Source organism: Siniperca chuatsi, linkage group LG6 (genome assembly GCF_020085105.1).
Source record: "Siniperca chuatsi isolate FFG_IHB_CAS linkage group LG6, ASM2008510v1, whole genome shotgun sequence".
Lineage (NCBI taxonomy): Eukaryota > Metazoa > Chordata > Actinopteri > Centrarchiformes > Sinipercidae > Siniperca > Siniperca chuatsi.
Genome location: NC_058047.1, coordinates 6,289,586 through 6,303,786, shown reverse-complemented (window position 1 = coordinate 6,303,786; position 14,201 = coordinate 6,289,586). Strand labels below are relative to the sequence as shown.

At 40.0% G+C, this 14,201-nt stretch overlaps 1 protein-coding gene across 1 annotated transcript in view; it reads right to left on the bottom strand.

Annotated features, from left to right (window-relative positions):
• The window catches only part of LOC122877670, a 52,923-nt gene extending 39,635 nt beyond the window's left edge, over nt 1-13,288 (bottom strand). The window contains exons 1-16 of the mRNA XM_044199527.1: nt 13,206-13,288; nt 13,077-13,095; nt 12,473-12,733; nt 11,817-12,077; nt 10,816-11,085; nt 10,029-10,292; nt 7,930-8,048; nt 6,422-6,563; nt 5,977-6,234; nt 5,034-5,294; nt 4,366-4,626; nt 2,585-2,836; nt 2,005-2,265; nt 1,642-1,905; nt 618-878; nt 199-459 (exon numbers count right to left, since the gene is read on the bottom strand). Coding sequence (XP_044055462.1) covers nt 199-459; nt 618-878; nt 1,642-1,905; nt 2,005-2,265; nt 2,585-2,836; nt 4,366-4,626; nt 5,034-5,294; nt 5,977-6,234; nt 6,422-6,563; nt 7,930-8,048; nt 10,029-10,292; nt 10,816-11,085; nt 11,817-12,077; nt 12,473-12,733; nt 13,077-13,095; nt 13,206-13,259 — 3,469 coding nt within the window. The 5' untranslated portion in view covers nt 13,260-13,288. The remainder of the gene's footprint in view (nt 1-198; nt 460-617; nt 879-1,641; nt 1,906-2,004; nt 2,266-2,584; nt 2,837-4,365; nt 4,627-5,033; nt 5,295-5,976; nt 6,235-6,421; nt 6,564-7,929; nt 8,049-10,028; nt 10,293-10,815; nt 11,086-11,816; nt 12,078-12,472; nt 12,734-13,076; nt 13,096-13,205) is intronic.
• Nucleotides 13,289-14,201: the final 913 nt, after the last annotated feature.

Below are 14,201 nucleotides of genomic sequence, written 5' to 3'. Positions count from 1 at the left end.
GTAAAGCTTTGATTACACAGAAAATACTTGTGAACTGGATCAATTCATTGTTGGTTTTGGTCTTTGCATGGGATTCTTTTATAATAAGAAAAATATAGGATATCACCAGCCTTATCCTTTAATGTTCCCTCTTTAATGTGCTTGCATATGCCCAAAATAAAAGGCTCAGATTTCTTTATAACTAAAATGTACATTTACCAGTTCTTGCTGAAATCATGGCACTCTCTGAGCTGTTACACCTGTTGTTAAGAGCCACCACACTGAACATATATGTCTGTGCACACTGCAGGCCAGGGAAGATGCAACTTTGGACAGCTGTGGAGCAGGAAGAAGAGAAACCTCCCAATCCCTTCAATGTGGAGATGTAGGATGCTGCCCCAGCAGCTGCATCCCAGGACGCCTGCAACGTGTTAGAGGAACACTCCACAACGCCTTTGACTTTCACAGGAACACAAGGAACTGAGAAAGAAATTATGTTGGTCATAAAAAGGCACATGAGGAGGAGGGAAAAATCAGAGAACCATTTTACTATCAAGTGAGATCATGTCCTTTACTTTGTTGCATTTTCTGTATTTACATATAGGATACTGCTCTGTTGAGTCAAACGACAAACTTACCAGAATTAACTATTTCTGGGACACTGCTGAGTCCTTCACATGTGCTGCTGATGGGCTTGACCGTCACATTGTATTGCTGTCCACACTGTAAATTAGTCATCGTACAACTTGAATCCTCTGTTTTACAGTGAAGTGCAGTTCCATTTTGGGCCATGGCGGTGGCGCTGTAGTTTACTGACATTGATCCAGGCGCCCAGCTGATGGTCAGTATGTTGGTGCTACAGTTCAGGGTGTTCACCACACTCTGAACAGCACATGGAGCTGACACAGGAGGAAAAGAGCAAGACTCAGTAGTAGTTTGATTACAAATGCAAGGAACTGTAGTGCAATCATAAAAGAACTGCATTAATAGATTATGTTTTATGGCCACTTGGGGGCAGAAGAGCTCCACAGCACACAGATATACAGTACTGAAATCTTATTTATTGCCTTAGAAAATAGTTATGCACTTGTACCTGAGATGCATAAAGTAATTGCACTGCACTATGCTCACATCATAATACAATACTATCATATTTATTTAGTTGATTGAGTATATTTTGTGAGATTGCAGGAATTGTTACAAATGGCTTCTCTTGTCTCTTTTAACAGCACAGGAAACATGGTGGAGTGTTTTTTGGTTCAGATTTCAGATTCTCAAACAGCAGTTGGCAAAACAATAGTGTAGTAGCTGTTCTGGAGCTTTCATTTGTATCACATGCTCTTCCTCAGCAGATGGACTTTGCCAAGCTGTCTTGGAGTTCCAAAACTGCTACTAAATGGATCTTTTGGTGACATTGCTTTGTCAACTAATGTTGTGGATTTTGGGTTTTTGTGGAAAGGAGGAGGTAGAGAAGGTAAAGGGTGTTTTTAGGACCCATCCAGGTAGAAGCAAAAGAGAACATAAAAACAGTTTAAGCAAGGAAGATGAAGAGCTACTGTTAGGTAAAGTTAGAGACAAAAGTGAAAAAAAGATTAGTAAGAAAGTGTTCTGGAAAGGAGTGAAAAGAAATAGGAAGAAAGCAGAGATGCTACTCCCTCTCACCAGTTGTATGGACGACCGGCATGCTGTCAGGACTTTGACATTCGCCATCTGAGGCTGACACAGTGAAGGTGTACTTCTTGCCACAGTGCAGACCATCCAATTGGCAACTGAGATTCATTCCTGCGTCACAGGTCACAATGTGTCCGCCTGTGCTCACTGCCTTGCCAGTGTAGGACACTGCATTGGGGCTCTTGTTCCAGGTTAACATGGCAGAGTTATTGGCACAGTTCACTGAAGTGTTGAGCTGAGAGGGAGGGCAGGGTGCTGCAGAGGAAGGACACACAACAGATGGATGGTATGTGTTGGACTGTGAGAAGATATACATATTGACAAAACGCTGTTTGATTGACTGCTTGTCTTTACCTGTCAGTAGTATCCTCGTATAGCTCTCATTGCTGGTGCAGTTGTTGTCCATGGCAGTCACACCAACATTGTAAACCTGGCTGCACATTAAGCCCTCCAACTTGCATGACGTCTCATTGGAAGAGCATAGCAAGGGGCCGCCATCTTTACTCTTTGCAGTTGCTTGGTAGTACAGGGCGCCACGGCTTGCTTGCCAAGTCACTTGCACAAAACTCTGGCCACAGTTTTTCTTCACCACCACATTAGTGGGCACGCATGGTGCTGAGGGAGAGAAAACCTCAGCTCAGCTCAGTACATTTTAAGGAACTGTCCTCAAATCAAAGTACTAAAAAGCACCAAACACACATCTGGGAAGGGCTGTTTGTTCACATCAAGTGCAAGGTATAAACACATCACTATAGCTGCCTTGCTTACATTTCAGTAGACATATGTTCTCTATACTAAGTCACATTCATAGCAAGGCAGACTTACCAGATACATAATTTACAAGTTTTTTATGACTGATTTTGTACAGGACAGACACGTCATGTATGTTGAAAGACTGAAAAAAAAAACAACTTTTGTCACAGCGCTCTCTTACTTTGCCAGACAGGTAATACTGTGGGTTGACTGACACAGCTGCCGTTGAAGGACATCACTTTCAGTGTGTAATCAAGTCCACACTCCAGTGTGTTGATCCTCAACACAGGCTTTGTGGTGTTGTAGGACATTTGCTTGTTGCTGTTTGAGATTACAGTTATGTAGCCTTCTGCGCTACTCGACGAGTTCCAGCCGAGTGTCAGTACTTGTGACTGACAGTCTAAGTCGGCTTTCACGTTGGGCCCACAAGGAACTGGACAGAGAGAAGAAAGAAAGGTGAAGGCTGGCATCTAAAAAATTTGTTGATTATTATGGTTACGTAAAAAACACTGACATGTATTTAATAGAATTTCGTTTTCATGTCTCTTAGACCTTCTACGTGCAGGTTAATCTACACTCGACACAGGGTTTAGGAAAAAGGAAAAGCAGTAATGTACAGGCAATTAAGATGAGATCAAGACTACATGTCAGGCTGTAATGGACATTACACACCAGAAAACAAATGTAGGATGGATAAAAAATGACACATTTTCAGACTCATCTTGTCAGGCTCATCTCTACGCTGCCTGATTTAACTTCCATCAATCTAAGAAACACTTTGTCAGCCTCTGCTGAATTTAAACCTGCATTAATTCATCACTACAAGCTGTAAACACAACATCTGACATATTATCAGTTGACATGAAAAACATGTTGCCTATTTACACATCCAGCTGGCACTGAGCAACATAGCGTTCATTTGATATCATGTCTCTGGTCACCTGACAAATAAGTCCAATTTTCACATCCCTTTTAGTCTGATCCAACTCCTGAGGGAAATATCTTCTTCTATCTCTTTAGCTGCTAAATGCTCCACTATGTTCATCAGATGGTCGCTAACTGTCTGTCTGCTGTTTAGTGCTGGGAGGGTAGCATACAGTTTGTCAGAGATTTTTGCTGAAAACTACACTGATGAAAGCAAAAACTAAAACAGTAACGTTGCGGGCAGTAAATCCAAAACAGTGAGCTGAAAGACACTGAAACACTCTGTAGAGCTGAGGGGAACTGCGTCATTAATATAAAGTTAATATTAATATACTGATTAGTGCAGCTGTGCTTTGAGCTGAATGGCTGATGTCTGGCCTTAAAACTAAAGACGCCATCTTCAAAGGTTAGTTCCCCAAATCATAAAAGACATACAGTACTTTCTCACTTATCCGTAAGTACTGTATATTTTCTACCAATTGCAAAATTGTTGTAATAAATCAACTAACCACTGATGGAATGTAACTAAATGAATTTACTCAAGTACTGTACTTAAGGGCATATTTGGGGTATTTGTACTTTGAGTTTTTCCATGTTCCATATGCTATTTTACTTCTACTCCACTAAAAGTCAGAGGGAAATACTGAAATGTTTACTCCACTAAAATATGATGCATTGTCATAGAATAAATTACCCACTTTTGCAAAAAAAGCTAACTTTTAAGGAATTCAAACTTTTGAAGAATTGGGTTTAGGATGTGTGAAACCCAAACTGCAGGCTGAAGATGTCAGCGTCCATTTTTATATAGCAGGATATGAATACAGTACCTTCTCCACCCCTGCAACCAACACAATTAATTTGTGGGTTTCGGGGGTCCCCTGGGGCAGTTGCTTTGTTTACAGGCCATAGTCTAAACTATTTGTGCTGTTTATAGCTTCTTAACATTTTTTCAAAGGTTTACTGAGGGGAGCAGAGATCCAGGGACATGAGGGGAAGTTTTAATGTACAAAATTCACATTTCGAGCAAAACCTTCTTACCAGACTTCATGTAGATGGCCTCAGAGGACATGCTGGGGCAGATGCCATCGTGGTGTCTGACAGTGACAGTGTAGCGCTGTCCACATTTCAGGTTGGGTATCCTACAGCTGGTATTAGTGGAGCTACAGCTGAGAAGTCCTTGATCTTCATCCACGATGCTGGCGGTGTAGGAATTTATTCTGGGCTGGCCATGCCACGAAATCAGAGCCTTATTGGCTGCACAGTCCAGAGAGGCAGTAACTTGATCCGGTGGGCAAGCAGCTGAAATGAGGCAAACAGACAGTTATCTAAAGAATTTAATCATGAAAATCAGCAGCTTAAGATTCTGATTTTTAAAAGGCAGATGTTAAAAAACAGCTGTGTGCTCTCTGTATTCAGTCTGATTTAACTGGCAAATAACTCAGAAGATGCATGTAAATAACAGAAATATATCCTTTGCGTTCCAGAAATGTGGTCAACCAATTCAATATATTACAGGTCGTAAATACAAGTTTGTTCAGTCCTTCCAGACAAAATTATTGACATTTTAAACCTTATTACTGACTCAAAGCCTCCTTTAAATGGAAGATACACGTCCCTCCCTCCTCCTTTTGTTAATTTCAAAGGACACCCAAGCAGCTTTACAGTAAAATAACCCAGAAGAAGAAAAACAAGCAGCCTCACAGTACCTGTTTCTATGGAGATCATCTCGCTCTTAGAGCTGTTGCACATGAAGTTGGAGGCAATGACGTACGCAGTGTAGTTAGTGCTGCATTTCAAGCCCTCGATCATACAGGTAAAATCCATGGAGTTGCAGCTGTAAATGACACCATTACTGTCTTTCGCCATGGCGACGTAGAAAATTGCACTGCTGGACAATAGCCAGGTCATTGTGACGGAGATGGCTCCACATTCCTTCACAGCTGATACGTTCTGAGGAGCGCATGGGACTAGAGGAGAGGGGACAAATCAAAATGAGAATAATTTTCACCTTTAAACCCTTTCACAGTTCCATCTCAAGGTTAACACTCACTATCATACCTGATTGATGCCTTAAACTTTCCTTTATTTTTGATGAAGTAATAAAACTAGAGCTGCAGGAGGAGGAGGTCATGTGGCATCTAGATTGTCCATACTGTAATTACGTTGGTCTATTCTGTACACACGACATCTATTGCATGTCTGTCCGTCCTGGGAGAGGGATCCCTTTTCTGTTGCTCTTCCTGAGGTTTCATCTGTTTTTTATTCCCTGTTAAAGGGTTTTAAAAGGGTTTTTTTGTGGTAGTTTTTCCTTATCTGAATTGAGGATCTAAGGACAGAGGGTGTTGTATGCTGTACAGATTGTTACGCCCCAAATTTGTGATTTGTCATAGTGGGCTATATAAATAAAACTGACTTGACTTGACTAACACTGACAGGGGTCATTGTTCTGCATACCGAGTACTTTAATTTTTGATACTTTAAGTACATTTTGCTGCTAATACAGTACCTCCTTCCCATTACTTAAGTAAGCTTTTGTATGCAAAACTTTTACTTGTTTTGGAGTATTTTTTTATAGATTAAACGAAGGATTTAATGCATCTTCCACCATTGCTGATATCTAATAAACAGGCACTAACAGCTCTTCCTCACCTGTCTCAGCCACAGGCCCTAGTTTCCTCGGGCTGGCACATTCGTCGTCAAAAGCTGTGATGTAGATGGTCAAGTACTCTCCACACTGGATGCCCTCTACAGCGCAGCTGTTGGACAGTGAGCTGCAGTTGTAGTTTCCCTTGTTGCCGAAGGCCTCCACAGTGTAGCGTAGAGCCCCCTCAGCGAGGTCCCACTTGCTGAGCAGAACATCTGAGTTGCAGTCGGCTGAGGTTTGCAGATTCTGGGGAATACAGGGTGCTGGAGACAGGCAAATGAATCCAAGGATTAAGTTGTTTTTTTTTTATTATATCTTTTTATTTGCAATTTATAAAAGATAAAAACTGAAAATTGTTTCAAGCTAAAAAGCTGAAATAATATTGTTGTTTTGTAATAGGACAGACATCCTACGTGTGTATCTACTGCTGTAGAGATAATGTAGTCATACCTGTGCGAATGTCAACAGTAGAGCTAATCTGGCTTCTGCACTGTCCTGAGATGGCGTAGACTGTGAAGCGATAATGTCGTCCACACACTGTGTGTGTGAAATAACAGGAGTTGTCTTGAGTCAGACACTGCTGGGCCACTTCCTGGGTACAGAGAAATCACAAAATATTTCATATGTACTCTAAATTACAGACTCTAGTCATCACCTCTTTAAAGGTATAGTTCAACATTTTGGGAAATATGCTTATTTGCTTTCTTGCCAACAGTTAGATGAGAAGATTGATACCACTCTCACATCTACATGTAAGTCTGTAAGCTACAGCTAGCACCCATTAGCTTAGTTTAGCACAATGACTGAAAACAGGGGGAAACAGCTAGTCTCTGTCCAAAGGTTACAAAATCTGCGTACCATCACCTCAAAACCTCACATAACACATTCTATCTTCTTAACACATTATATTTCATTTGTTTAATCCATACAAAAAGTGTAAAAACAACAAGTTGCAGTGAAGTTGCCAGTGGAGACTTCAGGAAGTCATGGCTCCCAGCCAGGAAATAATCGGGCACATAATTAACCCCCTGTTAAAACACAACTTGTCATTTTTACACAGTGGTTTTTGTACAGATTAAACAAACAAGATATAACGTATTAATTAGTGAGCTTGAGAGGGGTGTTAGTAGGTGAATCTGATTTTTTTAACCTTTGGATAGAGCCTGGCTAGCTTCACGCTAAGCTAAGCTGACTGGCTGCAGCTTCATATTTAACGTACAGACGCCTCACACCTCGATTATTGTAACAGTCTGTTCACTTGTCTTAATCAAAAAACTTTGACACGACTGCAGACTGTACAAAACTCAGCTGCTAGGCTGTTAACCAGGACCAAGAAGTATGACCACATAACACCTGTTTTAGCCTCTTTACATTGGCTCCCTGTTTGTTTTAGGATGGATTTTAAGATCTTGTTGATTACTTTTAAGGCTCTTCATGGCCTGGCTCCAGATTATATTTTATATCCCTTATGAACCTTCACGTAGTTTGAGATCTTCGGGCAAGGGTCTTCTGTCTGTTCCTGAGTCCAGGATGAAAACTAAGGGGGACAGAGCTTTTGCTATCAGGGCCCCGAGGCTCTGGAACAACTTGCCAGAAGAAATTAGGTTGTCTGAGTCAGTGTCTTTGTCTAAGTCTCTTCTCAAAACACATTTTTATCGGAAAGCATATCCTGATTTTACCTGAACTGGCTGTTTATTTTATTTCTTTTGTGTATTTTATGTATTTTATTTCTTTATATTTCATCATTCACTGTGGTATTTTATTTCTCTTCTTGTGAAGCACTTTGTACTTTGTTTTGATAAGTGCTCTATAAATAAAGTTTTATTATTATTATGAGAGCAGTAGCTATCTTCTCATTTAACTCCCAGCAAGAAAGCGAATAAGCGTATTTCTTAAAAATAAGTTATTTTACATAGAAAATTGTTGCTGCAAAAAATAATTTGTCCCGAATACAATACCTGAGAGTCCACTGCCCTGGCCATGTAGCGGTCTGTATTGTTTGTGTGCTCCCAGGAAAAGATAATGACTTCACTGGAACAATCTCGCAACAACTCCAGGTTCTTGGGAGGACAGGGAACTTAAAGGAAATAGATATTTATGCATTAATTTAAACTGTTTTCTAAATGTCCTCTTCACCATCAGTCCCATCCACATCAGATAGATAGATGCAAGAGAGGTAAAAAAAAAAAAGAGTAAATGGGGTTAAAAAGCAACATCAAAGGCAAGTGTCTCAAATCCCTTTTCAGGTTAAAACGCCCTGATACTGAAGATTACACTCCAGTGTTGCTTTTCACTGTATGAGGTTTCAGGTTTAGCACAAACACAGGCTCATTCTTAGCAGCCTGAACACAACACAATATGATATAGACAGTTGAGCTAAATAGGAGACCCAGTTTTCAGTGATGCACTGAAATAAATGTGTGAATTTAGACACCAAACAAAACAAGGGGGGAAAAAGTTTCCCAAATGACTCTTGACTGATACGACCTCAGTAATCCTTATCCTGAAGAAAAAAATAGATTAAAGCGGTATTATCTTAAAATAAGAATTTAAACTTGGCCAAGGCTTCATCCAAGGCTATGAAAGCCCAATAAGAACTGTATATTCACAAAACTAAATCAAAATCATCTAAAAATGATGCTGTTTCCTTTTGCTTGTGCCTTTAGGCTTTTGCTAAAAGGTCTTATGTCACCAGATTAAGTTATTTAATGTTTTCCCTCAAGTATTAAATGGCTGTATACTTGACAACAATTACTTGTCATAAAATCATATTCATCATCATCCAAGTCACGACAGCTTAGCGGTGCACAATGTGGTCCCATGGGTGGAGTTGGACAGAAAATCTCAACCAGGCTCTCTAACAGAATAGAGTGATATGTGAGATGAAAGGATTAACTGCCTCCACAAAAATAGATGGCAGGGTGGAGCGGTAAAAATGTTCGTCGGTCAAAGATTTAATAGACACAGAGCCATTCAGTCAGATGGGTAGGTTACTGGCTGGTTCTCTTCTGCAAAATAATAACCACATACAGATCTGGGTTTTGAGTTTGGTTTTATTGGCCTTTTTGTCAAGTGTAATCTGCTGTCTTTATATATTTTTTAAAAAGTGTTTTAACCACATGTTCTCACCATTTTTGGGATTATTTTCTGCTTACCTTTAAACCTTGGTGAAGTGGGGTGAATTTGCCAATATTTACCATAAATCGACTCTTTTACAGTTACTTTGGAATGCTGGTTTTAAGCTAAGTAGTCTGATAATCAGACTGAATTAGTCACTGAAAAAATCAAACAGGTGAGGTTTTATAGGTCTCAACCAGGCTAATGGATAGGAGAGGAGGAAAACATGAAAATACATGAAAATCTGAGTCAGCCAATATAAAACCTAAAGCGATTTGGTCGACATTTTTCTCATGATTGTTCAATTGTGATCAGTCCTTCCTACTGAATGACATGCTCTTCATTTCAATTTTCATTGGGTACTGTAGATCGCATAGGTAACATTGCTATGTAATTTAACCATCACCGCACAGCTATCAGCTATTGTACAATAGAGGTTGAAACTTTGACCAGAGGTCAGGCTTGCAGTGTGCCAACCTCATATTTAAGGGTGCACTCCACTGATTTTACATATGAAGTTCAGTTTAATTGTAATAAGGACTGCTACTCAGCAAGTGAAACTAGTTGTGTAATGTCTTCTGTGACTCTGGAGGCGCTTTCCAAAATCTAAGAAAATAACCCTGATGATGTCAGAATGATGTCAGCACTTATAGTCTATATAGGCTCATTTTGTCTTTTATAATATCTGAGCAGATACTGCTGAGTCACTGGAGGAAAAACCATCCACTCCCATATGAAGTCTTGACTACAACAATGGCTCAGCTGGGTGGTTATGAGAGGATCACGCACTCTCTATTGAACAAACTTGATCAAAATGGACTTTGGAGAAGATATCAGTATGTTTCTTTTTGTTTGTTCTTCTTTTTGTATGTTAATGTCTGATAGGTCGCCTAATAAGATAAGTGATCCTTATTTTTTATTTGTGATAATTGTGTCTCACCAGTCTGAAAAGTGGCCGAGGTGGTGTTCATCTTGTTCTTGCAGTTCTCTGACATGGGTGTTACATGCACCACGTAGTTCTGGCCACAGCTCAGTCCGGTGATCTGACAGCTGGTGAGCTGGCTGGTGCACGTCAGCTCCGTGCCATTTTTGCCCATCGCCGTGGCCTTGTAGGAGTCTGCCCCAAACACAGCCGACCAGTGCACCATGGCAGAGTGATTGGTGCAGGTGTAGTCCACAGAAACTGATGAAACTGGTGTCAGCTCTGCAAGTAACATTTATTTACGTAAGAAAACTTGGCACAAAAAGAGAGTAGAAAGTAGAGGACTGACACTTTATATACATTTTATATCAGAAACTGTCTGGTAAGAAATACTGATGGGGTGATTGTTGACTGTACTTTAGTTTTGTATAAGTATCCCATCATTCATGGCCCATTTTCTACACAGATCCTGATTGGAGAGTTGCTTTTTGAGTAAAAGAGCTGATTGGTTCTGTTCAAAACTATCACATTATCTTTGATAGGCGCAAATTGACAATATACTGTGAATGCTGTATATCCCATGTAATATACTGTAAAGAGACTAAAATAATCGCCTTGAATTTCTATTTTTCTTGGGTTTGTGTTTCCTTGGCAGGCTTGACAACAAGTAGGTTGTCAGGGCATCTGAATCCTTTATCCCCTGAGGATCATATTCTACATGTCTGAAAGGAACGCCTCAGAGAGAAAAGCTGACCTAGATCCTAATCACCACGTTATTGATATTGGTTTGGATCTGCCAACTCACTGTTGGTGGTGTATGTGTAGTCTGTGGGCTCGCTCGGCACCAAGAACTTGCTGAATGAGGACACTGATATCAGATAGGTGGAACATGGGAGGATGCTTTGAACATCCAGCTTGGTGTCTGTGATGTTGTACACAGACAGCCGGCTGGTGGGTCCATCAATGTCCCGTATGGCGACTTGGTATATCAGGACATCCTTAATCGGCTGCCACGTCACCCTCGCTGTGCTCGGGCCAGTCTGTGTTGCTGTGACGCCCACTGGAGGCTGCACCACTACAGACAGACATAAGGACTAAGTTAGAGGGGACAGTATTCAATCTGATAATGTATATAACTGAATTCGTTTTGATACACTAGTTTGAAACAAATTCTTGCGGCCAAAAAACGGTCACTGTTTCCGTTCAATTTATTAATTCATATTCCGCTATTACAGCCAATGACAAGTTCAGCAGTGTTAAAGGGTCAGTTCACATAAATCACAAAAATACATATATTTTAATTTACTGCCGAGCTTTTAAGATATCTGCGTCTGAACATTGTGTTGCCCCAATGCAATGGAGTTGAATGGAGCTGCTGTATTGTTTATGCAATTGAAAATTTATATTTTAAAAACTCAACAGCACCATGTCTTCCCAGAAACATTGTCTTTGTTGCTGACAATCCAATGTAATCGAATGTAAAATTGTTTCTGGAAAAGGTGGAAACATCTACAGCAGCTATGTGACTACATGCAGCTTTTTTCGGCCATAAAGCTTGATTCAGTAAAGAAAAAATTATATTTGCATAGAAGATTAGTAATAATAAAATCACCTGAATTATCTCTCTGTCATTAATTATCCACATACATTAAGTGAACATAAGCAAAGTTTTGAGGTTCTGTTGTCAACTGCGTTTGTAGGCTACATGCAGAGACATTTCTCCAGATCAACTGACCACTCTGTGTAACATCCACCTTCCTTAAACAGTTTTCTAGGCCCCTAAATGGACTGAAACTGATCACTCACAGGTCGTGATGGTCCTCACTTTGCTTCTGTTTCCCTGGCCGGCCTGGTTAGCTGTGAAGACGTAGCAGTCGTAGTTGGTGGAGGGTTGCAGGTTTCCTACCACAGCGGTGATGTTGGTGTAGTTCTGGTTGAACACGTCTCTGGTGGCCTGAGAGCGCACCTGCAGGTAGTAGTACTCCGCCGAGGGTACCTCAGTCCATTTTAACATGATTGAAGTACTCGACAGCGCCTGGCCAACTACTATCTGCGACGTGTCGGGGACTGGGAGCAAAGAGCAGGGGAGAAAGCATTGTTTAGGATGCTACATAGCTGCGTTGTGTCCGTGCGTAATGGCGCGTTTATGCGCGTAAAGACGCACCCTGAATGGACTATAATTGGATACAGCCCATATCATGAATGCTTTTTTGTTCAAATAACTCGTTTAGGAACTCGTTATATAAATATCCTTTAAAAAGTCTATGTAAATATGTCAATTTTACTTGATATATATTTATAAATATATGTCGTAATTTGACCCATAAGGCCGAATGGTATGGCGATGCTTCCCAAACAAAACAATAATTCCAATCACTACCACATTTTAAGAGATTTTACAACTATTCTACATAAATGTTGTATTAACTGTCTCAACTGTTAACTTTATTAATCTTCTTTACCTGTGGACGCCACATGTGTATCCGTACACACAACGAAGAAGAACTGAAAGACTTTGAGAGTCACATTATATTCAGTTCCTGGTCTCAGACCCTGGACATCTCTCTCTGTCCCGGACGCTGGAAGGGTCACCACAACCGGTGCAATGGTTGTATTGTTTTTCACCCGAAGGTCCAAAAAATAGTTTGTTGCCCCAGTATGTTTTTCCCATTTTACTAGAATCGATGAGGAGCCTGAGGGCCTTGCTGACAAGATTTTGCACCCTGTAAAAGATGGAAATACATGGCATTGAAAACAAGAGCTTGGTTTGAAAAAAAAAACTTTGTTATTGAAAGTTTACTGAGCAGTAAACAAACATAACAAACAACAACATCACAAATACACAAAAACATTATAAATGTTGGATATTTACCATTTTTTAAAATTTTATCAGAACTACACACAGGTAAGTGAACCCATTTAGTGTGACATCTTTAGCTTCGGTGATCCATTGTGAGTTATAAATATTGATAATATAATACATAGTTCTTTAAAAAAAAAATCTAAATATGCCAACACTAATGGGGTCCAAAATAGTATTTACACTAAATGTCTTAGTTTACTTACCTTCTGCACTGTAAGGTATCTGTAAATAACAAAAACAATTTAATCAATAACATGCTATAAACATTTTAAAACTAAATGACATCCATATTGATGTGTTTTACAGGTTGTAACATTAAACATTATATTTACCTGAGTTAGCGATACCAGTGCTAAAGAAAAGCCTATGGCTCCCAACAATCCCATCTTTGACACTGAGTGTGGGATTAAAATTAGTTTAGTATACAAGGGAGCCCAATACAAAAGGTGTTCTGGATTCTTTTGAGCTTTAGCTCAGCATGTGTGGGAACCAATCAGTATTCCCCAAATGGGGACAGGCTGTCCCACCAACAGCCCCAAGCAGTCAGGAGGGAGGGATGGGGGGCAGGATGGATGGATGAGAGTTTGATGAATTTACCTGAAGTCACACACACACACACACACACGCACGCACGCACGCACGCACGCACGCATCTCACTCATCAGTTTGCATGACCTCCATCAAGGTAAATTTTGTCTTATAACTGATCAGTCAGCCTGAGAGTGTTTCATCGTGAGAGTAAGTTTCCAGCAGCACTAATGCGTGTTCACTCTTATCAGACAGATTGTACAACATCTCTAATGAGACTTTAGAATACATTTATTATATGAGATTGTTAAAACGAAAGGTTGTGCACTTTTCTTGGTTTTACCCTAATCTTTTGGGGTCCTGGAGATCATGCATCCTCTTTAACAGCTCAAAAAAACATGTGTATCATTGTTTTACCAGCTTGATACTTGATGACATTTCCTAATTTTATGAGAATTTCTCATAAACTGATGACATGTTTCCGAAGTTCTCCACAGAAAATGACAGGTTAGTTCTATTAGTTGTAGACCCCAAACATAAGTAGCATCACCTTGTATGATAACATTAATTTCTTTGTCTGTGAATTACTTTTTGGCAAACAAATTGAATATTTTTTCATGCGTAGCCCAAATAACATAGAAAATATGAATTATTATATAAAACTGTACATATGTCATGCTGTTGTTTTCCCTTGGTCTCTCAAAGTTATTGTTTATTCCTCTCTTTCTAGTCAGAGGTCCACATTTTGTTTCTGTCTCTTTCCATCTTTCCCCCCATCCAAGTTACTGTAAATATCAAAA